Source organism: Haemaphysalis longicornis, unplaced genomic scaffold (assembly GCF_048455015.1).
Source record: "Haemaphysalis longicornis isolate Haplotype H1 unplaced genomic scaffold, Haemaphysalis longicornis Haplotype H1 scaffold_3, whole genome shotgun sequence".
Classification (NCBI taxonomy): domain Eukaryota; kingdom Metazoa; phylum Arthropoda; class Arachnida; order Ixodida; family Ixodidae; genus Haemaphysalis; species Haemaphysalis longicornis.
Genome location: NW_027526335.1, coordinates 36,708,209 through 36,736,093, shown reverse-complemented (window position 1 = coordinate 36,736,093; position 27,885 = coordinate 36,708,209). Strand labels below are relative to the sequence as shown.

General features: G+C 51.0%; 1 protein-coding gene and 2 long non-coding RNA genes across 5 annotated transcripts; 2 read left to right on the top strand and 1 right to left on the bottom strand.

Moving 5' to 3' along the window:
• Positions 1–1,129: 1,129 nt before the first annotated feature.
• LOC144174308 (uncharacterized) lies at positions 1,130–9,368 on the top strand. The gene is made up of 3 exons (XR_013323454.1): positions 1,130–1,391; positions 8,525–8,644; positions 9,179–9,368. It is a non-coding gene; the product is annotated as an uncharacterized LOC144174308 (long non-coding RNA).
• Positions 9,367–27,885, bottom strand: LOC144174305 (protein Fe65 homolog). Of its 3 annotated transcripts, none has more exons than XM_077702935.1 (8): positions 27,697–27,885; positions 25,836–26,048; positions 23,243–23,725; positions 20,318–20,529; positions 18,081–18,280; positions 10,268–10,386; positions 10,003–10,195; positions 9,367–9,617 (listed from the first exon to the last, which is right to left on the bottom strand). In XM_077702935.1, exons 2-8 carry the CDS (start codon positions 26,033–26,035, stop codon positions 9,543–9,545), a joined length of 1,482 nt encoding a protein of 493 aa, XP_077559061.1. In that variant the 5' UTR covers positions 26,036–26,048; positions 27,697–27,885; the 3' UTR covers positions 9,367–9,542. The 3 variants fall into 3 exon arrangements, with proteins under 3 accessions (XP_077559061.1, XP_077559060.1, XP_077559062.1); XM_077702934.1 differs by having other exon boundaries at positions 27,693–27,883; XM_077702936.1 differs by lacking the exon at positions 27,697–27,885 and adding an exon at positions 27,122–27,350.
• On the top strand, positions 13,655–16,597 carry LOC144174309 (uncharacterized). Its single transcript, XR_013323455.1, has 3 exons — positions 13,655–13,793; positions 15,365–15,451; positions 16,429–16,597. It is a non-coding gene; the product is annotated as an uncharacterized LOC144174309 (long non-coding RNA).

The window sequence follows — 27,885 nt, the reverse complement described above, 5'->3', positions numbered from 1 at the left end:
ACGCAGCATGCTTGGAAAAAGAAAAAGAGACCGATTGTCACTAGAGGTTTTGACCACGTGACCTAAGGAAGGCCGCTCCGGGTGCCACGGCCGCTCGATTGAGCGCACGAGCGACCTTGATCGAGCGTGATTGTGCACAGCCAGCGAGCGCATTTGTACGGCCTTTGCAAGGGCCGCGGGCATGTGCCTGCTGCCGCTGCGAGGAGCCGGCGCTCCGGGCTCACCCAGCCGCTGATGCCCGGCCGCGTCTCCAACTCCGCGGGCAAGCGCGCCGCTGCGGCGCTCTTGCTTTATTCTTATTTTTCGCTTCAATCCTGGCTACTGGCGTATACGCAAAAGAGGGGGCAAGGGGGGCAAGGTAGGAATAAACATGCAGGCGAAAATACCATGGTCCATATGCATCCACCAGCGAATAATGACTTCTCAATATTTATTTTTGTATCGCAATGCTGCGCACCAGCCGGCTTCGATGTATGTTTTCAATTTCTCTAAAGAAATTCATGAATAAATTGAAAGATGACACAGAGCACGGAATCACCCCTATAAATTACATTTGGCTTTTTGTTTTTCTGAATGAACACGTCCGATTAATCGATTAATTGGATTAAAAATTTTAATCGACGCCCAGCCCCATTTATCACATTATAATAACACAATAATGTACATAATTGCTATATATTATTTTTCGGGCGCCGGCCAGTCCAATTTGGGCACGTATGAAAACACGTTTGAATAATATAATAATGTTATTAATATTGATATTGTCGTCTAGTGGAATACCATCATCTCTGTAAAAACTGGTCAGCATCGGTATCTTTGTAAACCCAGACGAAAATTTCGTCGAAGCCCAGGCGTCTAGCATGCAGTTTTCCCCTCAATAATTTAACAGAGCTGCGAAATTCTTCTCTGATAGGATCGCTGTTAAATCACATAAGCACGAACGCTACGAGAACCATTACTGTATGAAACTCTATGACGAGAACAGCCTGCGCTCGCGTAAAACAGCCAGCAAATGCAAGTGCGCAAGGGCCAGGCAGGGGTACACTCGCGCAGCCCCCACGCGGAGAGTGGCGAAACTGTACATCGAGAGTGGTCTGCATTGTTCTCAGCGCCGCTGTGAAGGCCGCGAAGGCCGTATCAACGCAGCGCGCGCCGCCTCTGTAGCGCGGCCGTGGCATTGTGCGGTGTAGTTCTGCCCGCAGACGCTAGGCGATGGAGAGCAGTACCGCCGGCGAACAGAGCAGTACCGCCAGTACCGCACGATCTCGTAACGGTGAGCAGTACAGCAGTGCGCGCGCGCGCAGGGAAACGTGCGGACCCCTGCGGCCAAATACCGTTGGCCAGCCTGCGTAGAAGACGCAAGAAGTAGTGATTTCCCCTTCCTATCTCAGGTAGTACACTTGCTGTTATTTCCCATTAATTATCCAACCTAGCTATCACCTGCAAAGCCCGCGGTTTTTGGGGCAAGGTCGGGTTATCAAGTGTATGAAGGTGAAAGGGGGGGAGGGGATGACAACGAAGAAAGCATGGAATACGTGGCTCAAAGCGATGTGCGCCTCCGGCCGATTAATTTCTGGTGCTCGCTGACCAGCGCACATCGCGCACGTGGTGCATGCGCGCTCTCCGATCAGCTGCCGGCCGCGGCAGCGGAAAATTCCGCCTGCGACGCCTGGAGCCATCTGCCGGCGCGACGCGCGCGAGCCCGTCGTCTGCTAGAGATGGTCCCAGCCTTGAAGGGAAAAAAAAAAAAAAAAAAGCATAGAAGCTACTCTCCCTCTGCTTTTTCAGCGGGCTGGCTCGGTGTGCCAAGAGTGCGCGTGTTCGGTTATTGCGAGGCGGGGGCGTCCTGTTTGATAGGTCTCGTTCCAAAACAGGCTCAAGTCGTCGCACGGAGAGTATCTACGGAGAAGCGCGCCCGTTGCGCCGCCGAGGCTCGCATAACGGTCTCTTCGATTTGGCTTGAACTTTCTGAACAAGTTCACGATTTGTTCAGCGTTGGTGCGGCCACTGCAAAACCGGTCCTGCGCGAGGCTGTATAGCAAATCGTAATTTTTCGTGTCCGCAGTTAAAAATACCATGTGCCGAGCCTAGGTGGTGTTGGCCGAGCGCGCGCACGTGAGCGCGGGCCTCGCGGCGACCGCCCGGCAGTTAACAAAACCATGAAAGCGCCTGGCGCTCGTGTGTGCGTGCATCGCGATGACCGTCCAGCGACCCCGGCGCGCTTTCGTCAAACCAAGCGTACCTTAGGGTAGGATTGGCCAAGACTGCGCCGACCGCCCCGCAGTTAAAAAAACAAAAAAAAAAAAATGCCGAGCGCTCGTGTCCTCGCGCGCGGCGACCGCCCGGCAGTTAACAAAACCAAGAACGCGCCTGGCGCTCGTATGTGCGTACTAGAATACTAGCGTTACTAGAATACCAACGTTACTAGAATACTAGCTCCGCGGGAGAGGCGGTCCGCGTGGCGGTCGCGAGAACTAGCGGCGCTGCAGTCAAGTCTTGCGCTAGTCCGGCACGTCGTCTGCTTCGGCGGCGGGCCGCCGCTGCAGCGCGACCGCGGCGGGCCGCCGCGCAGACGTACTGAGGCAGCTTTCTAGTAGTGCTATTGCTAAACTTAAACATCGATCATCTTTCCAGTCGACTAGCTTCCTTCTAGTCGACGTTGCCGCATCACATTTGTGCACTGTTTAAGTGGAAATGCGTTGGGTCGCCTGCATGCACTGACCTGCACGCGCAGCTCATTGGCTACCTAAGAATCAACGGTCGGCCTATATTTTAACTGTCTACATTGCGCTTGACTTCATATACGGTAGTTTCCAAGCCAATTACTCTTTTCAGCGCAGTTTTTATAACTACTGCGCCGTCTTACCTCGACCAAAAACGACCCAACGAGTTTATGAAAGCAGTGCCTTTATATGTGATTTTATGTCCACGCGGCATATACGGCAGTTTTTCTGAATCTCGGCGGTGCGAGGTCCTGTTAACCAGCTTCCGATGTATAGCTCCTATGCTAAACTTTATATCCACCGGGCTGGTCCCACGTGCCTCATCTCGCCTTTGTGCACTCTGTGGTGCATACGAACATTAGATCACCAAAGATAAAAGTTCGCTTCGCAGTTGTGACACTCAGTTCATCTATGACAAACGCACTCAAATTTTGTGAGTTCACATTGAAGTTGGATCCGCAATTTAAAGGTGCTTGATCATGGTACGCCTGAATTCATAACGATCTTTGACAGCCATTTTGATGTCTTGAACTCAAGAAATCCGTTCAGCTGTTCATACAAGACACCTCTCTGAAAGGCGAATCAGCTAGCTAGGCTTCAATGAAAACTTTTTTTGAAAAGGCTGAATGGTACATAACATGACGCAAGGATGCACAAAAGAAATCAGTGTTTGAAGGCCTCAAGAATACTGAATTTTGCAGGTCTCCTTATGCGCGTTGTCAGCACCTTTTGATGGGTTTTTGGCGACGGGGAGCAGCCGAATCCGCTCACGCTCAAGATGTCTCAGTACCACATCGAAACATTTTTTTGGTTGCGTGAAAAGGAAAGGGCGGCTAAAACAGCAGCCCTGTTGCGTACTTCAATTTACAGCTGCCAACATGCGTCTTTTTTTATTAGAACAGAAGTTGCATCATCAGATACTGGAAACTCCTCTCGCGATATTGCGACTGATCTCTGTCCCTCAGCTGACGTAAGCCTAGTTGTGTCGCCAACAGCTTTCGCCTCGTTAAGATCATCGCTGTTGCAGGCACTTAATGATGATCACTACAACACCCAGCGGGTCGACTTTTACAAAAGCCTTTCGCTTGTTCTCAGTGCAGTAGTGCCATATATAGCAGTATTTGGGGCACGGAAAGTATATGGAGGCACATCCCGCAATGAATGCTGCACTACAGATGTCCACTGAGCTGCCAGAAGTCGTTGCTGCGAAAACAAACGGTGGTCTCGTGGCACCATCGAAATTCTTCTTGAAATTGCACCACGTCGTGGAAAAGGGGTTTCGTGTTCTACAGGTTTAATGCAAGGGTTAATGTTCTGCAGGTTTAATGCAGCCGTTATATGCAAATAGTGAGCGCCTATAGTGTAGGTGTTGACAGTATTGTTTGAACAAATATTACTTAGTTGGAGCCTCATGTGTTGAACTGCGATGCATTCGACAATAACATTTAAGTTTTGCCGAAGAACATTGTCAACGTGTATTAGCAAGTTTAGCAACAGCACTACTAGAAAGCTGCCGCAGTACGTCTGCGCGGCGGCCCGCCGCGGTCGGGTGCAGCGGCGACCCGTCGCCGAAGCAGACGACGCGCCGAGAGTAGCGCAAGGCTCGACTGCAGCGCCGCTAGTTCTCGCGACCGCCGTTTGGCCCACCCTCCTCTGCTGGCGGCATGGATGGCTGGCGGGGATGCGGAGCGCCGAAACTGAGCTTATTCTAGTAACGTTGGCTACGACGGCCCAGCGACCCCTGCGCGCGTTCGTCTAGCCATGGAAGCGTACCCACTTAGGGAGATGGGCCAAGATTGCGGCGACCGCCCGGCAGTTTAAAAAAAAACCAAGAAAATGTCGCACGCTCGAGTGTGCGTGCCTCGCGGCGACCGCCCAGCGTCTCCTGCGCACATTTGTCAAGCCAAGCATACGCCACTTATGGAGATTGAAAAAAAAAAAACTCCAGCATTCGTCGCAATCATGGCAACACTTTCTCAGAACCAGAAAGACACTTTATAGCATATACACTCCTACAATGTGATATCTAATGATTATCATTTCAAAAAATCACGCCATATCCACGGAATGAATGATGATAAGTGGGGCGAAGCTCGAGAGGGGGAGATCATCGGTAACCGTAACTCTCCCGTGAAAGTTCGCCCATTACATCATTAAGAAAGACGTAAAACTGTGTGCGTACATTGTACAAATCAACTTTTATTTTCGGAGTCAATGTTCCCAGGCCCAGACCTGGTGAAAGACCCCGCGCCATCGAGGACTACCCCGCACCTCAACCACAATTTGTCACGTAGGATGGGACACAACGGTAAAGAAAGAACTTTTATTTAGGGCGAACTTGCGCCCGAACAAGACGAGAGGAAACGAGCAAAGGTCCTTGCGTCTCGTTCGATCTCCGAGAACGACTGCCTGCGTTCGTGGCGTTATCTGCGTTATCTCTTGCGTGATCTCCCCCTCGCATTGCACGTGCGCTCGCGCCTCCGTTGGCGAACACAGACAAGCTCGCGCTCCCGGTGCCGAGTTTGCGCTGCCGGTTGCAGCCGGTTCTTGCGCGTGCAACGCGGCCCACTTTGCGACATCTCCGAAAGCATGCGGCGGTCACGTACCACGAGACACAAGGGATGGACAGACCCATGGCTTTAGGAGATTCGCCCCTAAAAAATGAAAGAAGCTCACACTTACAGCCACAATGATGGAGTAAAGGTCGTTTCAGCAGCGAAGAAGCAAATCGGCAGCAATCCTGGACTTAAACCTTCGTGATGGTCGTGAAGGTTGTGTACACTGCAGCTTCACTCTCATTTCCAATGCTTGGAATGGCTCGCGAGATTCCAAGACACGAAAAGGATTACGAGAAAAACAGCAAATACAGGAAACAGACTGGCAGGTGGGAAAATCGCAGGCGCGTATGACAGAGATCTTGGATCCATCGATGGTATGCCACCAGCAAACTGCGCACTACATACTCTAATCCTCTTTGTCGGTGACCATTCGGCTGTGTCGGCACCACAGTAAAAAATACATATATATATATATATACAATTTACAGTCGTCTTTTGCACACAAACATACATTGAAATATCCACAACCATGACCTTCATACGACACACACAGCTCATACATTGTACAATGTTCACTTGTCGTGAAGAGATGGCCATGCTGCAAATCATGAGGACTTCACTTCCAGAGCAGAATTTCCTGTCACATAGCTCAGGCAGTACCCACGAGACGGCGCCACGGTCATGTTGCTAGGTCCCCACAGTGCAGCCGACCATGGCCTCCCAGGTAGTGGCGCCAGCGATGAACGCCAGTGGCTGTTGTGCGCAGCGCTACCAGGGATGGAGGCGATGGAGGCGAAAAGCAAAAACGCCAGTGTGTACGAGATTTCGGCGCATGTTAAAGATCCCCGGGTGGTCAAAATTAATCCGGAGCCCTCCACTACGGCGCGCCTCATCGCCTGCGTTGCGTGGGCACGTTAAGCCCTACAGTCAATCAATCATGATCAAGATCAAGCTTGCATCCTTTAAGGGACCGCAGAGGTTTCAGAACCTGTTGTTGAGGAGTTTGTGCCTTAAGATGTGGGCCTTGTGTGCTCTGAGGAGCTCACAGATCATGATCCTCGTGCAAGTAAATGGTGCCCTAGAGGATGAACCAGAGGAGGATGACGAGGATATTTCAGGGCAGAAAACGCCAGCAGTTGAGGGACAAGCATCTTTAAGAACACTGTAAAAACAAACTTTTGCACAGTGAACCTACGAAAGTTGGGAAGGAAGCCAATACAGTCCGCAGTCCCTAAAGCTACCATGAATGTCTTTTATAATTAAGCCATAGCGAGCGTTTTCCTGTTGACCAGTCTTGATGACCAGTCTTGATACACATTGATGCTGATGTATAAAAAATTAGTCATGTCCAATTTCAGTGTTTTTGGTTACAAGGAGCCCGTTTCCTGGGTCCCCTAACATCTCTTGTAACAGGCTTTTACTGTTTTGTTTAGGGTTGGTGAAGGAAAGAAGCTGGCGGAGCATCTTTAAAGATTGGTGGAAGGCAGCTTTTCGTTGGAGTGCATGACTTGTTTTTGGGAAGGGTGCGCCGATGCTCTGTTGTGTGGAGGCACTGATCAGGAGGCAATGTCGGTCACACTTCTGGGCAGCACCTCAGAGCCTGTGCTGGTGCACTGGAGGCAGAGATGTTGTGGGGATCGTGATGACCCGCAATCCTAATTCGGTGTGCGCGGTTGGGAAGGGCAGAGCCCCCAGCAATGGGTGTGGGTGCGTTGGGAGACCAGCAGATAGAGGACTCGAGGCGGCCTCAGGTGGGGAGTGCCTGTGCCTCCCGTTCCGATCATGGCCAGCTGGAGTGATGCGTGCACGCTGTCGAGCCTCGTGCTTTGGGCACTGCCGTCCGCTGTGTTCTCGCATCAGTCAACTTGGCTGGCCTATGCCGGAGAGCCAGCCACCAGGAACCGCACAATGCTTGAGGAGCCCGGTTGGACGGCACCCCTTTCCTGAAGCAGCAGCTGCTGCTCAGGTATTGGCTGCTTTCCTCGGGGGAAAGGAGGCAACACTGTGAAAGGCTGCTTGCCAGCACACAGCCAAGGCGGCTGGAGCATGCCCAGGGAAGGGTGGCCCTCAGAGGCACAGAGCAGTACGGCAGGCATGCAGTGCTTGTCCGTGGTGCTTTGGCGGTTTCTGCAAGGGGCTTCTGTGCGTCTGCACTGCACCTGCTCACGGTTCATGCTGGGCCTCACCGCTCACCCTGGACAACCACCATGCTGTGGGCGCATCACACCCGTCGACCGCGCTGCACCGCACCTGACCTACACTTCTAGCTTCATGGACCTTTGGAGCCCCTTCGGGAATGTTCTTTATCTGCCATCACTGCACGTCTGTCGTGTCATCGTCTTGTCCCTTTTCTGTGGTCATCCCGTCAAATGCAGTGTACTGGGTGAAAACGCGTGCTTTCCCCATGGGAAGTAGCTTTTCCATGCTGTGAACGGTGTCACGCTTCTTTTGTGGTTCTCTCGTGAGGTGTAAACAACGGGAGCAGCCGTCGGGTCTAGTGTCAGTGCTTGAACTGCTCCAGTAGAAGCACAAACACGTCGCTCAACAGGTGTGTTTGCACGGAAGACTGCAAATCGGTCGTAACGGGTGCAGTTTGAATGTAATGGCCAGAGAGAGAGAGAGAGAGAGAGAGAGAGAGAGAGAGAGAGGGGGAGAGGGAGAGAGAGAGAGAGAGAGAGAGAGAGAGAGAGAGAGAGAGAGAGAGAGAGAGAGAGAGAGAGAGAGAGAGAGAGAGAGAGAGAGAGAGAGAGAGAGAACTCTTTAATGTGGGCTGGAGAGGTCAGATCTGCTAGTGGCAGTGCTTGCTACGCCGGCTAGGGGTGATTATAATGCAGTAAAGAGAATGTGAGAGATCGGGAAAGCAACAATAGAGAGAAAACAAAAGTTAAATAAAAAATGGCACGCAATGAAATGCAAGAAAAAACTCTAAATAAAGTTAGATAAAAAAAAAAAAAGAGCGAATGGAGCCCAGGAAGCGCAGAGCGCCTAACAAGAAAAAAAGAGTCAAACCATACATGACGACACAAACGCGTACAGATGTAGCCATGCGCACAATGGAAGAATTACAAAGTTTTGTCTAGTCCAGAATCTCGCAAAAAACGCAGAATTTTTGCATGCCACTCCTTCTTGCTGAAGAAGCCACCCTGAAGAAGGAGCCGGGGGGGGGGGGGGGGGGGGGGTGTTTCCCCCTTGGGTGCCGGCTACACTCCACCAGTGTGCTTCACAGTCGCTCCCTTCTCGCAGGACCTCCTGCACCCCCTCTGCAGCCATGGCCATGGCCCAGCAGCCCTGGAGCAGCAGCCAGACCCTGCTGGTGCACAGCCCCCCCGCCGCGACCACTGGCACGCCAGGCGGGGACCACCGGTAGGCACAAACTGGCCTGGCTCCCTCCCACCCAGCTAGTTGGGTGGACCACTTGGTCGTGCCCCTTGGGGTCCAACCCCCCACATGTCAGGCCTTGCCGTAGGACACTGGGTCGGTAGCAACGCTCCACCAGTCCTGAAATTTGCGCCCGTGCGCATGCACGGGTGCAAATTGGCACCCATAGGAACAACGGCATGCATGCAGCCACTTTCCCAGCGCCCTCTTGCCCCAACCTTGCCCCAACTGCTTATGAAGAACCCAAAGGTGGAAGGTAATTCATTGTGGCTTTTGAAAAAGGCAGGAGCCGTTGCTGCCCCAGGCTTGCACAGTGTGCACCCCTGTGGGGATCGGCATGCCCCCTTCACAGCTGTGACACCGACAGGATCGGTGCTCCCCACACGACAACCGCGTGCTTTCTTGCTCACTGAACTTCACTGCACAGTCTTTGGCCACCAGTGTTGGGCCAGGCTGGGCGATGCAATCCTGACCAAAGGCCATGGCCTCAGTCGGCTGCCCTTCTTTTCTGCCCCCCAGGTGGGCCCGCAAGCGGGGGGCCGCCGCCGCCCCATGGGCCAGCAAGCGCTGCTGCTGCCTGCCACCACCACCACTGCCAGCCCCACAGGCCCAGGATCGGACCAGGACCACAGGACCAGGACAAGACCTGGACACGTGGCTCCGAGAGGTGCACGGCTGCTAGCAGTCAATAAATGCACTCGCCCACGCAGCAGCTGTGCTGGTTTATTTCCTCCACAGAGGACAAGTGGGGGTGGGAGGTGGGTTAGAGGCCAGTCACTTGTGGTGGGGGGCCAGGCGGTAAGTAGGAGGCCCGAGCGGTGCTGCCAGCGTCCAGGGAGAAGCGTGCGGTGGCCTACGACCAGCGGGGTGAAGTAGGGGGCACTCAGGAGGCCTGGTGCTGCACGGCCCCCATGGCCCGGCCCACGAGGCTGCCCAGGACCCCCTTCAGGGACAGCACCTGCATGCACCCATGGCCTGCGGTCAGGGGGCCAGGCACCGACCAAGAAAGAGGCCCCATCCTTCTGCTGATACGAACCAACAAGTTCACACACTTGCCGCCTCGGGTTCAAGGCACTCAGCCAAATGTGCACCCCGCTTAGCTGAGCCTGTGCTGTCACATTTGGGACCTGGCCGCACACGTGGTCACTGGTAACGTTTGCAACTTTGGGGTGCAGTAAACCGTCCACACCTAATGTTATGGCAGTAGCAGCCTGAACCTAAGAACACGGCTCCACTGACCTAGGCAATGCAGGGGCTGGCACAGCACCCGAGTATTGCAAGGGGCAGTCATACGGCTCCCGACTGCTCGGGCGGGCGGGAAAGAAGCCAACTGAGGAGCCCACCTTGGCTGCCGGCGGCGGGGTGGCTGGTGCGCTGGGGTGGGGGGCGGCCTGTCGGTGTGCGTCGAGGCACTTCTGGTAGCGCAGCTTGCAGGCGGCCTCGATGGTCTTGCACAGGGCCCCCGCCGAGGGCTCGCAGTGGAACACGTGCGCCACAAAGCGGTCCTGGGCCGTGTGCATCACGAAGCCACAGTGGCTGCAGGGAAAAGGGGGAGGCTGGGGAGGCTGCTCCCCTTTCCGAGGCCAGAGAAGCAGCAGCAGCACTCACGTGACCTCCCGGCCGATGCCCAGGAAGGAGAGGAAGCGGACGCGGCACTCGGCCAGCACCTGGCCACCCCCACCGGCCGCCTCTAGGGTCACTGTCACCGTTGAGGGGGCCACCGACACCTGCACACCAGGGCCACACCATCCACCCTTCGTCCCGCTCCTCCCTACCCCCCACACATGTGCAAGCACCCTTTGGCAACCACTCTCCAACCTCAACAAAAGGCCACGTGCCGCCAACTGCAATGGGGAAGTTGGAGCACAACTGTTCCATCTTAATACTGCTATATTACTGGAACTCAATTTCCAACCAAGAGAAATGGCAACAAGAGCGCTTCATGTCTTGGTGGCCAGCAGACAACACTCATCATTACTGCAGTCATACACAACCCAGCAAGTAACCTTCGTTTCATGGCTTTACTGCAGCTCTTTTGTAGTAGTACAGTGTAGACCGCTTATAACGTATGTCGCGGGAGCTGCAAAAATCCACGCTATAAGCAGAACCACACTATAAACAAAACATGCGCGAATCCAACTGCATCGCAACCTACCTTTCAATCCTTTCATTTCAATCATTTCAAGCTTCATTTTTTTGGAAGTGCTAATCATTAGACATCACCTTGGAGGGGGTTGTATGCAACTTTCCTGACCATTGCGACGGTTTAAGTCCACGATTGCAGCCGATTTGCTTTGTCTTCACTGCTGCGACGACCCTTTACTCCATCATTGCTACTATAAGTGCGAGCTTCATTCATGTTTTGGAAGTGATAATCATTATATATCACCTAGGAGGGGCGTATGCCATGCCACAATTACGGTGAACGCTGGAGTTTTTGTTTTGGTCAATCGGCCAATCTCCAAAAGTGGGTATGCCCGTTCTGGCCAATCTTGGCCAATCTAAGTGGGCATGCTTGCTTGTCATCTGTTTGGTATTTTTAACTGTGGACACGAAAAATTGCAAGTTGCTAGACAGCCTCACCGTTGAAAAGAAGTGGACTTGGGCTGGCCATGTAGTGAGGCGATCCGACAACCAGTGTACAATTATGGTAACAGAGTGGATACCAAGAGATGGGCCTAGAAGACGGGGAAGGCTAATAACACGATGGAGGGATGAAATCGGAAAAACAGGGGCAGTGGGAAGTCAATGGCCTTCGCCCTGCAGTGGGCCCGAGTAGGATGTTGATGATGATAATGACGTAAAAAAAAAAAAAAAAACATCGAGACTTGCATGCCCTATAGTGTTATACTGACTGCACTTGGAACTTCCTACCATTGTTGGAAACTCTGCCAGGCTTTCCACGAACGGACAACATGTAAACCTCTGTAACACTAAAAGTACTGAAGGTATCATCATGACATTTGTAATTCCACCATTTGGAGTGTTGGGCCTGCCAAATTTCATTACTTTATGCCAAAGAACAAACAAGTCTACTCTGATCCCCATTTATAAAGTAACACGAATCTGACAGGCACAAGTCTCTGCGTTCGCCATGAACTGAACATGTAAATTAGAAATGCGTATGCAAGTGCCAAATGAAAATAGAATCTCCAAGAGCCAAGGAAATACCATTGTTATAAACAACAATTGTTACAAGCCGGTTGCGAGGAAAACAAAGAAAAAGAAAAAAAGACGAAACAAAGCTTACACGATTTTATTTGCATGCAAGCAAGGTAGTAGTACTACTTCTTTATGGAAAAGATACCATAGTCGGTAAGCTTTGTTTTTTGCACGCAACACTAGCGCACATCTTTTTCAAGAGAATTTATAGGCACTTCACCTAGCTCAGCAATAAGGTCCTTGGCGGAAACGAAGTCCCTGAGGGACTGTATCACGCATTGGGTTTCGTGCGAAGACACTACCTTGTAGATTGCACAACCTCGTCATCAGATCCGTCACTGTCACCGCTGTCTGCAGCACGTATCCACGCAACCATCACACCTTCAGTGAGGCACTCGTACGTTTCCAAAACATCGGCCCTGGTGTCCCATCCGTGGAAAGATGGAGGCAGTTGAAGAGGCACCCAGTTAAAGGAGCCATGAAGAGAAAACACAAGTTTGGTTCATTCAAAAGATTGTCTCGTTAGAATCATACTGACACCACTTTTAACGTAAACTTCGCTCAAATAAGCTACATAATTAGGAAAAACGGGAATGGTCATGCGACCCACCAGCTCATTTCCCGCAACAGAACCTGTGATGTCACATGGGCTAAGCTCTGCGATTGGCGGAGGCTGGCAGAAGCAGACGCAAATTAGGTAGAGCTTACAAACTAGACGAACGAGCGATTTGCGCTTAAATTTAGGGCACATTCTTTACAAAGCAATAAGAATGATGGGACAAACAGTGGAAGTTACGAAAGCACATGTAAACATAGAAGTACTGATGCGTTCTGCTGTTCGTACTGCGCACAGCATGCTTTGGTTTAGCTGCACAGCACTACAGGGCTTGGGGTTGTCGCAGACGACACTGGCCGATTGACGCAAGCAACGGTGTCTTACAGGACCCCATTTGTCGAGCGAGCACTGTTTCAGGGAACGAATATTTTCTCCCAGAACAAAAACAAGCCAGGTTTAAATGCGGGCAAAAACAAACCAAACGCTTGCCACGGTATGGTGGCGCCATCTAGGTTACGGAACGTAAAGAAACGCGGGAACAAACCAACACCGCTGTACAGGGTGGAGACAATTTTTGAACGGTCCCGTGCCGCCGCAATTGGGCCAACGGGCTCAACGCGTTATTCTTTTCGTTTCCCACGAGACCTAGCAACGCGAAACAGACAATATGATTCAAACTTCTTCAGTAAACCGCGTTGCGGCGATAATTTTAGCGCGGTTTTGACACAATGACTTGCTTCGGCGGCGAGCGAGCAACCGAACATGGCGGCGCCAGCGTTACGTGTCTCTACCCTGTACGGCGGATGCGTGAATGAAGGTACTCTAGGCTGCAGAGCGGTCGGTTCCGTTGATGTCACTTGGGACCACGAAAACGCACGATTGAGCGGGAAAATCAAAATTTTAACCTAAATTGTTTAATTTCTCAGTGAATAAAGCACCGTTTGTATCCGGACAAGCGCTGGGGGCACTATAAAACACGAAATCTTTCGAATAAAACCAACTTGCATTTTCTCTTCATGGCTCCTTTAAATTCAAACCGGTGACACAACAACTGAACCTCGGGCATGATGCCGAAGCAGTGGAACCAGGAGGGGGGTTCGGAAGAAAAACTATACCCTTCTCCCTCGCTTTCTGGTAAGTGGCGCGCGCAGTCGACTCATTTTCCAATGCATGCCGGAGGCCAGCGGCAACTCACATTGTCAGTGCCGCTGTGACAGGATTCAATCGCTATATACGATATCACGGCACTGAAGCATCGTAATAGATGGATTATTTTACCACCGAAAGCATACAAAAGTGGACGGTGCTGTAGTTTTCCATCGTTATATCCAATATATTGTTATAAACGGTATTGTTATAAGTGGGTTCAACTGTAGTAGTGACAAGTTTGAATTAGGGAGTGCTTGTGACTTAAAGGTGTTGTGCCACCAAATTTGTTGCTTGTGCATTCTTTGTTGCAAACGTTTTATAATTCGTTAGAAAGCATGATACATGCTCTCACATGCACATATTCTGAGTGAAAAATTTATTATCGCACGATTCATGTGAACAGGATTCGGTTTCGGTTTCTGGGCGCCGATTCAAGCAGTGACGTCAAAGTGTTGCGAGGAGGTTCTGCCACGGCGGCGCTGCGGTACGTTGCGACTTTACTGCGGCGTCTGCTCCCCCACATACGTGCTTCACCACGGAAGTAAACACGCCGACTCGTCACGTCAAGCCGCGACAGCTCCGACGCGGATTCTTTGTCTGCATCCTCGGATGCAGACAAATGAAAACCATGGATTTGCGAACCATAAAAATGCTAAAAAAACGCTAAAAAAAAAAAAAAAAGCTGCCTCCGCCGCGAATCGAACCGGCAACGTTGACCGGATGGGCGGAACGCGCGAGACCACTGAGCCAGCGAACAAACGATTCCGCTTCGCGATATAGCCGGTGTACTAGATGGAGGCCCATCCTTGGAGTCGTACGTCGGTGTTTACTAGCTAGTTTACAGAATTCCTGGCTTGTAAACTCACATTTTTTAAATAGCGCTTGCGCAGCAAGGTTCCGCGAAGCCCCCGCGACAGCTTATCGCCATCAACTCTGCTCTTCTGCGAAAGCGCTCGCAAAAATAAGTGTGCCCGGCTGCGACTGCGATTTTGCACTGAAGGGATAGTGCTTGCCGTACTTTGGTTTTACGTTTTACGTTAAAAACCTTTGCTGATACTGATCCCTTATTACCCAAATTACCCTACGTAACTGTTCTTCTGCACGAAACTGACCTTATATTTTCTACAGGCGAGCCGATTGCACACGCATTCCGGGGTAGCGGCGTCGCCGAAGAGCACGGCCGAAGCGTCGAACGCCAAAATACGGATCGCATTAGCGCTAGTGTTGAGTTGTATGGGCTTCATGGAACTTACTGAGTTTATTACCCTCCAGAAACTAACAAAATAGAGCCGCGTTCATTGCGGCACGAATGTTGTCGGGGCGCAGTTTTCGCTTCTCGGTCGATTGACGACGCGTCGTGCGACCAGTCAGGCGACCGGTTTTGTTGGCGTCTTCGGTCGGCGAGTCAGTCACACTACGGCGACTTTCCATCGGCCGACGTGTTTGTGTCGCCGTCGGCGTGGTGTGACAACGCGGTCAGTTGGCCGATGTTTTAACGACTCGTCGGCGTCGCCGTCGTATCGGTATAGTGTGTCGATACGACCAAGCGACCAAACAAACTGTGGTAACTGGAGTTCACGTTCACGTCGCTCGAGTCGCTAGCGTTGTATGACGTCACAAACTTTGCTGCGCTGGCAATACACTGACGTCATGGTTAGTGGCGCTAGCGATGGGTCCCGATTTCCAGAAGAGCATTTAGGTAATTTTTAGAAGCGAATTAAAATATATATTAAGCACTTGCTGTACCCAGCACTTCGTGTTGAGGGTCGTTGCATGCAGAGGAAGCCTACAGCAGGCTTTTTACAGACTTAAAATTTGGTGGCACAACACCTTTAAAGGGACACTAAAAGGTAAAAACAAGTTCGCCTGTATTGATAGATTACAGTGCAGAGAATCAAAATAGACCAATTTTGCACCTAGCAGTTGTTTAACTCTTTCGGGACCGCCGGAAAAAGTGATGAAAAAGGGAGGTCTCGGTACAAATTTTTTTTTACATAAAGCAAAGGCACCATCCTGCCTTAGCATATACCAAAATGCAGCTAATTATATGTTCTTTTACATACAATACCAAGTTTTACTTCAACACTGACGATAGAACCATGAAAAAATCTGAAACTAAGAACTTCGTAAGAAAACTACAGAACAATATAGAAAAAAGCGTAAATATACAAATAATAAAAAAGAATAAAATTATTTCAGGATATACAAAATCTAACACAATGATTTGTTTCTTCATTGAAAAAGTTTGATGCGGCTAGGTGTAACTGGTTTTTTGTTTTGTGTGTGATCTCTTTGGCACTAGGGCCATGACTACGTCGTCGCCCAGGTACACGCCGGGCTCTTGTCTCGGCGAAAACTTGATCCGTTTCTGCGCTGGTGGCAGGAGATCACCACCATAGGTAGTTAACACCCTAGCGAATAAATATAAACCAGCCAGAACATAGTTCGAGCGCACATACCTACTCCAGAGCCAATTGAAACCGAAACCAACACCCACCTTTGAGCGCGATGTGATGTTCTAGGTTGATCGACACCCGAATCCTCACTCCAGCTGAAATCCGATCTCTAAAGCCGCATTTCCACTCTTCACTGCCACTCTCATCGTTAAAATCCACAGTAGAAGGCGAAGATATGCGAGCCGAGACGAGGCGGATTTCTTATCGCGCTCGCACGAGTATGACGCCATGTTTGTTTACATTCGAAACCACTGCCCGTCAGAATAAAATATCTGACGCGTTGCCGCCTGGCGATAAAAAAAGAAACTTCACAAAAGAGAAAACTCCAGTTTTCAAACTATCTCCTAGATGTCGCTAGGTGTTCCATCGAGCGAAAATTTGCCATCTGCAGGCTCGCGAAACCATCGATCATATGTGATCGATCGCCTATGGAGCGGTCCCGAAAGAGTTAATAAAGCCGAAAATGCCAGAAACGTGAAAACGGGCATCGATGTCCCATCTACTTCGGGTACCACGGTTTGAGACATCACAAGAGTTGTGAACGGCAGGAGCTCATTGGGGGAACATTTATTTTCCTGACGAAACAGTTCTTAGTGGTCAAGGACGTGCCACGAGCCACATAACCCCATGCTGTCCAGCACTAGCACCCCAGTTCTGCACCTCGCATGCGCGAGATAAGCTCGGAAGGCTGACACGACTGAGAAAATTGAGAGGAGAAAAGCGATGGGTGGGGAAGAAAAACAGACAATAGTACAAGGCGGCGACGGAAGAAAAGAACGAAGCAACAGCAAAACTTTGAAAGACACTGATAATCAGAGATCAGGTGGTAAGCCAGTGAACGAACGAACGAACGAACGAACACACACACACACACACACAGCGAATCTGAGTGGCGCTGGCTACCACCCCCAAGCATAAGAAACAAAAATTTAAAATACCTAAACATAAATACCCCAGAAAGTGGAAGGGAAAATCGCCCCGCCGGTAGCGTAGTGGTTATCGCACTAGACCGGTATTCTGTATTCTGGAGGTCGTGGGTTCGGATCCCCCTTGGCGGGCATTTTTTCTCCACTTTCTTTATTTCTTTCTTTCCAAATTCTTTATCTGTTTCAATGACCTACCACATCCTCCCCTTTGCTTTCCGAGGTTTTCTTGACTGCCAATTCTTATTTCTATATATATATATATATATATATATATATATATATATATATATATATATATATATATATATATATATATATATATATATATATATATATATATATATATATATATATATAGAGAGAGAGAGAGAGAGAGAGAGAGAGAGAGAAAGGGGGGGGGGGGAACTAGATTGAGCAGGCAGCAAGAAAGACGAGAGCTGTGTCATCGCTGCACACATTTTCAGGTTCGCCGGCTCAGCGGGAGCTTCAAACTGGCAGTCTGACCCACCGCGGTGGCTCAGTGGCTAAGGCGTTGCGCTGCTGAGCACGAGGTCGCGAGTTCGATTCCCAGCCGTGGCGGCCGCTTTTCTGATGGAGGCGAAAAGCAAAAACGCCCGTGTACGAGATTTCGGCGCACGTTAAAGATCCCCAGGTGGTCAAAATTAATCCGGAGCCCTCCACTACGGCGCGCCTCATCGCCTCCGTTGCGTCGGCGCGTTAATCCCCACAATCAATCAATCAAACTGGCAGTTTGCCCAGACTTCGAATTCTCGCGGCTGGGGCGATAGTGCTGTGCTGCTGCATGAGGCCGTCGAAGGTTGAGCTCCTGCCTGCCAGTACCCGCCTGCTTGAGTCTGTTCAGCAAGTGGTCGAGCCTGCCACAGACTGTTTACCTTTGCACACCAAGCAGTGTAAACGGGGTTAATTTTAAGAGAAAAAGGTCGGAACACGATGTAAAAGGTGGGAAAAAAAAAACTGGTTTCTCCCCGCCAGCATCCATCATATAAAGTGGACTGTGTGCACCCGAGCAATGCATAAGCGGAGCTCTCTTTAATGCCTTGTTTCTCTGGGGAGTTTGCTTGATCCATCATAAGGTGCGGGTCGTCGCAAAAACGGGGTTCAGTTCTCGGGGCCAGTGAGAAAGCCCCGAGGGGAGAGGAGAGCCGGCCCACCTGGACGGGCAGCCAGTGTGCGCGTGGCACCCGGTCGAGCAGGGCGTCGATGGCCCCGTTGAGCAGGTCCATGCCGGCGGCCGCAGCCACGGGCACGCTGCCCAGGTACAGGGCCCCGAGCACCTTGCGCGGCTCCTCCATGGCCGGCCGCAGGATTATGGGGCCCCCCTCCTCTCTCTCCTCCTCCTCCTCCTCCTCCCCTGCGAGCAAGGCCCCCCCGCTTGGTCATGGGCCCCAAACCTCCACGGAACAACTCCCTGCCGCTGCCCATGCGTTACCCGATCGCTCTTGATGCGGCTCAGCGGGACCCTTGCCAGGGTTCGTGCAGGCTTCACAAGGAGAAACTCAAGGGTTTTCAAGGACTTTCAAGGACACCACGTATAAGGAGATTTATAACTTTTTCAACACAATGCGAAAATTCTTAATTGCACAATACCTAAGAACATTAGTGCAAAAACACTTAGATAGGGGCCAGCGAGTTTGTGAAAGCTCTCCCAGCTTTATTTTGCATTTTTTCGTCGGTGTTTCGAGGTTTATTTTTTCTTGCTGTTTTTCTCAGACTTTTTTTATTTCAAAATGTAGGTAATGTTGCCTGCATCTTCTGTTTTGTCAGTAAACGTATCAGCTGAAAATATCAAAACAGCAACTGTTGCTGCTAGCTTCGAGTTTGTTTTTCTTATATGGTCAATCTTCTTCTCGACGATGTGTCTTTGCAACTGCCTTGCTCCTGCAAGCTGCTTCTTTTGGGGGGGGGAATTGCAGATTTTGGAAAATCTATTTGCTTCTATGTAAGTACTGTTAACACCCAATCTAACAAATTCAATGGGAACCAAAAATTATATTGATAAACCGAGAAATTTCTAAAATTGAGGCTGTCATTTCAGGAGCAGTTGATTCCATAAATTCGATGTCTAAATTGTGAGGCACATCCCAGCACCTACCACGACACCATATAATTGAGGCAGCCACAGCACTCGCCTACCAATAATTTCGCAATGCACTCAAAGCCTGTGGTAATACCAATAAAACGCTCGGTGTTTTGGAGGAAACAAGTTTACTTTATGGCAAAAGAGAATGTGATTTTCAGCTGCGTGTGCTTCTTCAGCTCTGAGCAGACAGACTTTTCGTAGCACACTTTATGTTGGCATGACTTTTAAGCACGGACTCTCCCACTGACGAAACGTCGAACATATTTCAAATCAAACTGACAAAATATCAAACAGCACCCGTCTTCTGCATTCTTCTATGCGCTTCGTACATTTGCGCTGTAACACTTCAACACAGCAAACACAGTCTGAAGTTGACACGATTCGCGTTCGTTGCGTCGGGCGAAACCCTGTCTTTGTAGCGCTTTTTGCACAGTTATGACTGCTGAGAGATGCACTTCCCTGGCATGATGCCCTTCAACTATGTCCACGTCCACCATTTGCTATGTAACAGCAAGCACAAAAGGAGCAAATGAGGTGCAATAAACATGCAACGAGTGAATGTCCACAGGCTATAACGGAAGATGCAAGATGGAGAAATGAAGCGGGATTCCATTGGATTACACCACGACATGGACTGGCTTGAGAAGTTTCCACTCATGGTGTTGGTTGCCTCGTTCTCATGAAAATCTGCTAAATTTGTTTTAATTTTACACAATACATGAAGACTTGTTTGTTACATTAACTTTTGCATTGGTTAACACTTAAAAGCTATGACAAACACTTGAAATTCTTGTAAGAGATGGAGCCACTGGTTATCAGCATTAAAATCAAGGTTTCAAGGACCGCTACAAAATTCCAGGTCTTTCAAGGCCTTGTAAATGAGACTTCTAAATTCAAGAATTTTCTAGTTTTTCGAGGACCTGTGCGAACCCTGCTTGCGCCAACAGGCAGCCCCAATGGTGAAGGCGGGCTGACGGCGAAGGCCACACACTGGAAACCGCGCTGAGTTTGCGACCGACAGTGGCACCCCCCGCAATTGTGAGGAGGTACGCGGCTGGCCGGTAGAGCCAGCCGTGTCAGCGCAGGAAAAGCTGTGCACTGGCAGCTCTTCCGACAGAAACCCAGCTCCACCCAGCGTGAAATCTGCCGAAACAGCGCAGCTGTGCTTCTGTTGTGTTGGCTCGGACATCCCTGGGCCCGACAACGGCAGCGCCATGTCACTGCACATATTCCACAATTCGCGCAAAGGAATCCTCCTTCCCCTGCTCCTACCACTGCGTGACGCAGGACCTACAGCAGACTCCTCACCCAGGGAGAGGCTGGCCAGGCGGCGGGTGGCGGCAGGGGGGGCCGGCCGCTCCTGGCCACCCCCGGCCGGGTCCGAGAGGCTCCGCTCCAGCACCATGCGCTTGCACACGTCCCGCAGGGCGTTGGCAATGATGCGTGCCGGCATGTCGCACCGGAACACGTGGCACATGAAGCGCCGGCTGCCAGGGTCGCGGGCCACGTACGCAAAGTCCCTGGGCCCCACCGGCCAGCAGGCCCCCCGTCAGACCCCGACCAGGACCAAGGCCCCTCAACCACTCACCGCTCTCTGCAACAGCAACAGGGCACCCCTTACCTGCGGTCCATGTCACACATCCCACAAAGTGGGTCCACACTTGCAGAAAACATGTGGCAACACCAGATCAAAAGTTGTACAGTGGAGGTTCGTTAAATGAAACCACCAGGGGTCAGTTCCAATAAATGAAAGCTTGAACAAACGAAGGTGAAGGGAAAACAGCAATACAGTGCGAATGGGAGGCAGCAGGGCAATTCAGTGCCTGAAAAAGTCCCTGCCTGCAGTCTGCCTTTGTCCTCACAGTGATGTCCTCACAGGGCTCGTACAGGCTTCAAAGGCAAAAATTCGAGGGCTTCCAAGGAATTTAAAGGACCAGAAAATGCATTTTCAATAGGGGTGTACACATTTTTTAAACTTCGAATACGAATAAAATATTTTTTTTTGTTTGAGGCGTATCTGACTCGAGGAATGCATATTTGAAAGTTCAAAAAAATTCAGCAACAGCCGAATATTCTGGAGAAGCAGCAAATATTCGCGCAAGTAAATAATATGCATACCGCGCATTCTCCTAAAGGCCCAACTACATGGCTCCGTAATTACCGATGTAGTACTCACAAATCTGTGTAAACGCGCATAGAAGTATGCGCTGTTGCGCACTACGCCAGCCAGAGCGAGTGATCCCACGGCAGCAGCTGTGACCGTGCTGGCCGCTGTACAGCCTAGGACCAAAACCGCTCAACCGAAGCTTGCCTTTCACTTCTGACCATTAAATTGTATCCGAATGAAGAATGGCACAACTAGGACCTTTTTTGCATGCCAACTAATTTTCAACGTGCATAGAAACGCCCAGCAAATCCATTGGGCTCCAGTCTCCCTGCCTACTCCACGGACCGACAGGCCAGCCACTTGTTCAGACAGGCGGAACTGGCTTCAGCGCGCAGCAAGCACAAGGGCAGTGAGTGGATGTCTCTAAACCGTACAGATTATATTTACAGTCGAATCCCGCTGCATTGAAATTGACGGGACGTGTGAAAATTTCAATAGAACGGAAATTCCTTGAGGCGAAATGTGCCCCAAGGCAACACAGAAGGGCAAGAAAAATAGACTCATATATTATCCCCAGCATTGACTGCATAATGCAACGCTTAGGAAAAAGAGTGACGCGCAGTTACGTTGTGTTAGTTCAGATAACAAACGTACCAGTGGTTAACCTTCTTTTACCTGCACCACGTAAAGAGTGCCTTACCAGGGGGCTCATCAGTTTGATTTGAATGTGCATGATTCGAATATGCATTTATCGAATCGAATACGCTTTAAATAAGAAAAATATCATACTTGACACAGGGGCGAGCGAAAAAAGTTCTAAAGGTGGGGGAGAAGCACCTCGCAGTTGAGCGTCTCCAATAACACGGAAGGCATTAAGCCACTGCGTACAGCCTCCCAAATTTTTAATAATAAAGCGGGAGCGACGACCGATTGGCCTGTCAGCGCCTTATCACGGGGTTCACCAGCAAAATAGGTGGGGGTACGCGCACGCCTAACTTTGCCCTCAAAGAACTATCTGTTGTGGGAGCGTAGTCTGCTCCGCTGTTCTTCTCAGGGCAACACACCCCCTGTTTTTCTTATCTTGCAAGGCCGTTTCGCTACCGCCAAACGTAGCTAAGCAGCTTGGGGCACAAAGTCATTCAGATGCAGTGGCAGGGGGTGTAGCGTAGCAGACACTCATACAGCAGATAGCCCTATGCGCGTGCGCGTACTCTTGCCTATTTCGCTGCTGAGCACCGTAATAAGGCGCTGACATACCGGTCGGTCGTCACTCCCGCTAGATTATTAAAAATTTGGGAGGCTGTACATCTTGGCTAGTGAACGTTACAATCCTAGGTGGTGCTGGCAGGCTTATCTGATGCATTCTATAGCCAACAACATGACAGCAGCGCAGTATGCCGATTCCTGAGATATTGAGAATGCCCAACCTACAATAACGTCAGATGCCAAGCATGTTGTTGCACAGAACTGAAACCGGTTTGAATTCCAATTTTGGACATCGTCCAGTCAAACTGCAATTCGACTACACATCCCCGCTGCTAGTTGTAGCAGTTGCCGCAAATGTCGCTTGGTATTTGTTCTTCTTTCAGGCCTTATACATTAAATGCTGCATTATCGACCAGATAAACGATGCAAATTTTGTTTATTTGAGCCAGTCCATGCACTGCAAACAAACACAAAAAATTGACAAATTCACTTCAGCATCCCTTTAAAACGTTCCCTGCAAGATAGGTTAACGTCATCTTTGACTGGAAATGGCTGGTGGCAGGTTTCCTTGCATGCTGGTCTTCCTGCCCTGTGTTCCGGAGGTGATGCAGCAGCCTCGAGTGTAGGCACCGGGTGCATTTGTCTGGTCACTGGCCAGGTGCCAAGACGCCAGCAAAGGTGGTCAGACAGTTAGAATTATCTGAGCAAAACCTGGTCGCATTCAAATTACTAACAAGTTTTTTAATTTATACCTAGACTTCTATGGGTCTTGGCTGGACCAAATCGAACAGTTGGAACTATCACTTCAAATTAACGAGTTTCCACTGTATTGTGCTGTCGAAACTGTCAAAAGCCAGCAACAGAACGCTTGTATATGTGGCGGTCAACCTCGAGCCCCGTTCGCCGTTTGCGACACTGACCTGCCGTTGTCCCTGCCGACGCCCCAGACGCGGATGGCGTGCAGGGGCTGCCGGTGGAGCAGGCCGCCGTCGTGCGGTCGCAGCAGGCAGAGCTGGGCGGGGTCCAGCTGCAGCAGCAGGGGGCGGCCCTCGCCCCAGCGGCCGACGCCGTCCACACCCCGGCCCTGGGACAGGGCCACGATGCAGCGGTTGAGCGCCCGGCTCGACCGCTCGGGGCTCAGTTCCGCCGCGGGCACCTCCGACCAGCCCAGCGACCGCACCGAAAACAGCAGCCGCCCCTCCCCCTCCTGCGCCCCCGAGGGGGGGGAGCTAGGGGCAGCGGGAGGGGAGGTCTGTGCAGGAGGGGAGGGCCGCCGGTCCCCTCCCGCATCCCCCGGGGGCGGCCGCTCCCGCTGGATGGTGCCTGTGCGGATGTGCCAGTAGTAGGCCCCGTCGTCGTCCAAGTGGCGCTCCCAGCCCTCCGGCAGGGCCTCCTCCTGCCTCCTGCGCACGACCAGGGGCGCACGGCTGCTCACCAGCCCACACTTCAAGACGGTCCCCAACATGCTATAAGTGCCCCAGCAGCGGCTCCAGGGTGACACACCGGGGATCAGGAAACCTCTTACAGTTCGGGGACATTATCTCACCCGTTTACCATTCCCTCTCCTTCCCCTCTGGTTCATTGCCACGGCTTCCCAAAGTGCCTGCCACAGTGCAGCGGGCTTTTCTGGAACGAGGCCCACAGTCTGCTTTTCGTACGAGGCATGTTCGCTGCATCGCAGTCTCATAAGCAGAGGTGCCCACTAGACTTCACAACAGCCACAAAGAAGTCGCCCAAGAGACTTGTGTACAACCTGCCTGAAATGCGCCCCCTCCGCACCTTGCACAACGTCAGGCCAATGTTACTTTTTGCTAATGATTTACCTGCTCCTAGTCGCAGCGGCGCTGGGTGGGCAAAACACTTCTCCTCTCCCTGTCCCTCTCTCTCTGCCTCTCCTTGGACGCTGCTGCAGGAGCAACAGCGAATGGCAAGGTGCAAAGGCTCGCACGTGCATCGTAGCGTAGTAGGAGAAAGCTTGTTTATTCAAGATACCTGACAGGCCCATGGGGTGGGGCATAGAGTAAGGGGGAGCACATAATATCAACAGAGTTAGTTTACAAATTATATAACACTGGTAGGCAAAACTAACAACAGATATGAAATCAACTGTATCAAGCAAATACACACGCATGCATACACACACACACACACACACACACACAAAATCGAATATGTGCGCGAGCCTCGGAACGTCAAGTTGCGTTAACAGAAATTCCGTTGATTTCCGCAAATGAATGAAAAGTTAGTCAAAAATAAACAGTATTTAGTCAAACAGCATTTAGTCAAAAATGAACAGGATCATACAGGACACGATAAGCTTATCAGTGCACTTTGAAATGTTCTGAGGATTACAAACTTTTTTGTAGTCCTCAGAACGCTGACGTGAGGGTGCTCCTACTATGGTTGCGCCATAAACAGGGACGAATAGTAGCAACAAGTCTTTCGCTCCGTCTTGGCAAAAGGTGAGATACTCGTTTGTATATCGGCAAGTCAAGCTGAACATCAGGGGGCTGGTGTCGTGCAAAGAGCTGTACAACTATATGTACTGTGTTTGATGCTAACTTTTCCTACTTTGTATTGTACATCAGTGTTTCTTGCATTCGCACCCAGTAGCATTTTCGTAACATGAATAAAGTGCTGAAGCGCAATTTCGGCTGCCGTGTTTACTGTCCAAGCGGCAACCACCGGCATGGTTGCACGCACGGCGAGGAGAAGCGAGGGGTGACAGCAGCACCTTCTCCCCCACCCCAGGTTGTGCCTTCTCGCGTTGTTACCATGACAATTACATTTCCAGGCTCAACACAGCAGTGGCATTGCCATGGCCATTACAACGCATCTATGGCCGCCCAGGGCCACTAGGGGAGGATTTGGCACTAGTCCCAGAATTAGCGGGGACACTGGCTTGAAGGCCAAGATGCCACGGCCTGACGACATCACACCTACTTTAACTGGTTGGTTGGAGCCAAGATATCGATGACGCATACCTGCTGACGGTGGCCGCCGATGGGGCCGCAGCCGTCAGTGGCAAGGAGCACGCTGAGTCACGCAGGCTCTCGTACGAAACACGACTACCACCATAACAATGACTACAACCATAACAACTACCACCACCACTACGGATAATACCACCTCGCGGACATCACAAGCGACCTCATCAATTGCACCTGTTATCTTGGGCTGTTGTGTGCAAACAAGGACAGCCACACGGAGCAAGTTCTCCTGTGTACCAGCGCATGAACCTTATAGCACGTGGCAGCGCAAAACTTCAGGCCCAAATTGGAACTAAACCTCACCACAGTGTGCCTAATAATGTTCCTGGGCTTTAAAAAACATGCGCTCAGAAGTTCCCGCATGTGCATTTAAATTACCGTTTGTGGCAGAAACACAAGCCATCTACCTCCCTTTGGCGTTTTCTCTGTTGCTCAGTGAGTCCGCACTCTCCTCTACCAGTGGCAGAAGCCAACCCGTCCCCGTGTTCCCACCTGGGCCGGCCAAAAAGAGCGAGGGGCTCACAGGTTGTTGTCGCCGTCGGGCTGCTCCAGAGTAGGCTGTCCCGTGACACCCATGGCCTGCACGTGCAGCTGCGCATAGCCCCAGCGGCTGCTCTTGACGCCCACGTTCAGGTTCACATCCAGCTCCTGCTCCTCCTCCTCCTCGGCCGTGTGCGAAAGGGGAAGGGGCCTGGCCTCACAGCCACCCGCCGGGCAGTGCATGCCGCTGCACCTCCTGCAAACACCACACTGGCCTGCTCTCTTTTCCCCTATGGCTGCAGTACAGGGGTGGCCCCAAAGTGCAGGGACACTACAATCTCCGAAAAACAAAAATGCCACAAGCACTGAAAGCACTCTGTACAAAATAAGCAAGCGATGTCCCGTTCCCAGACAGACTGCACACGTTCATCAATAAGTGCTGCTGCTCAAGAGCTGACACACCGTGAAATTGCTCCTTGGCAGGAAAACCAATTCTACGAATTTCATAACTACGTTGCTTCAATAAGTGGTGGAATGCAGAGGTTAACAATAGAAACTTTAATCAACGAGCAAATATCCTGACTCTCGCTTTCCAAAATCAATCAGTGCAGGAGGGCTCTTTTATTTGCAGTGGGTGAAGTAAACACGTGCAAGAGGTGCCGTCCAGTCCACTAGTGTTGAGAAATCGTTTTATATGCCAGAGGCTTTTTATTTCTTATGCTACACGGCAATTTCGCTATCTTATTACATTGTAACTAGAAGAGGTAGAAATCTCTGGAAATGCACCCCGGTTGTTATAATAGTAGCGCCGACTCTGAAACTCGCCAAAGCCACTTAAGATCCGTACTTAGAACGCCTGCTCACAGCAAAGCGTTGTAAAACTTTATGAACTGCGTGCTATAATGTGCGCGAAGACTATTTTATGAACTTAAATTGCTTAACAGAGCAAGCATTCACAGCATTGGACCCTACGTTTTGTGCTGAACCGATGGCCCCCATGCACGTGCGCCACCTGTCGGAAACTGCTTAAAGCGCAAGCTGAACCGGTATGCTAGGACAGGCCCCGTTGAGCCATCACATCGCACATTCCTCCACCGTGCTTTGGAATCAATCAACTGGATTTGGAATTCAGATGGTCACAGTAGCGGTGAACGACTATTTCCTCCGAATCTGCGAATGTTTCGGACGGGTTTTGGTGTGGTATGCAGTAGAAAAAAATGGTTTATTCTATGACATTTTTCGGCGTCAACAACCCGCGCCCTTACATTGCAGATTTAAGGAGCTAGCATTAGTTGCTACACGCCTTCGGTAGTTTAGTTTCACAGCCACACATAAAGTCACAATGTAGCTTGAAGCCATAAGCATAGACGTCACTGTGCCGTTGCTCCGTTGTGCCGTTGCTGCGTTGTTTGTAGAATCTTTTCCAACCGGCTACCCCTCAAAGCCTGGTTAGCGCACATGAACATTACTTACGCATATCTCTAACCACCGCAGGAGCTCGCAGCTACAGCGCCAAGTGGACCACGAGGCGAGCAACGTTTTCTCGTAACTTTTTTTTTTTTTTTTGTCTAGTGGCCCAGTTCGCACTGCACCTACTTGCTCCCACCTACCATCCAGCGTACGCAGTGCGCCGACACCACCACCACTGGCAGTCGCACGACAAATTTGGCGGTGTTCCAAGACCTGTCCGGAACAGCCACATCATGCGAAATGATTAGCGGAAAAGGCGGCGAGAGTTACTTGTTTGGGAGGCCCAACCTATTTTATCCTCCCAGCACGAAGCCCGAAACGGCAAGAGTGCAATCAATTGACACCCGCCCGTATTGATTTAGGCCTACGTAACCTCAATCGCAAGCACGGCGTATGCATGACAAGCATAACTTGGAGAGAACATACATACTTGCCGGTTCAGCGACCGATAATGTCGTCACATCTCAGAGCGATAACGAAAAGGAGCCTCGATGAGGCAGCGCGCTGGTCGCGGGACTCCCAGAGCAACCGCACTCGCAGCTGACGGACACGGGCTGCGGACAGACCAGGCGCAAGCGCAAACACCACCCCGCGGCGGCGGCGGCTGACTACGCGATTGCGCA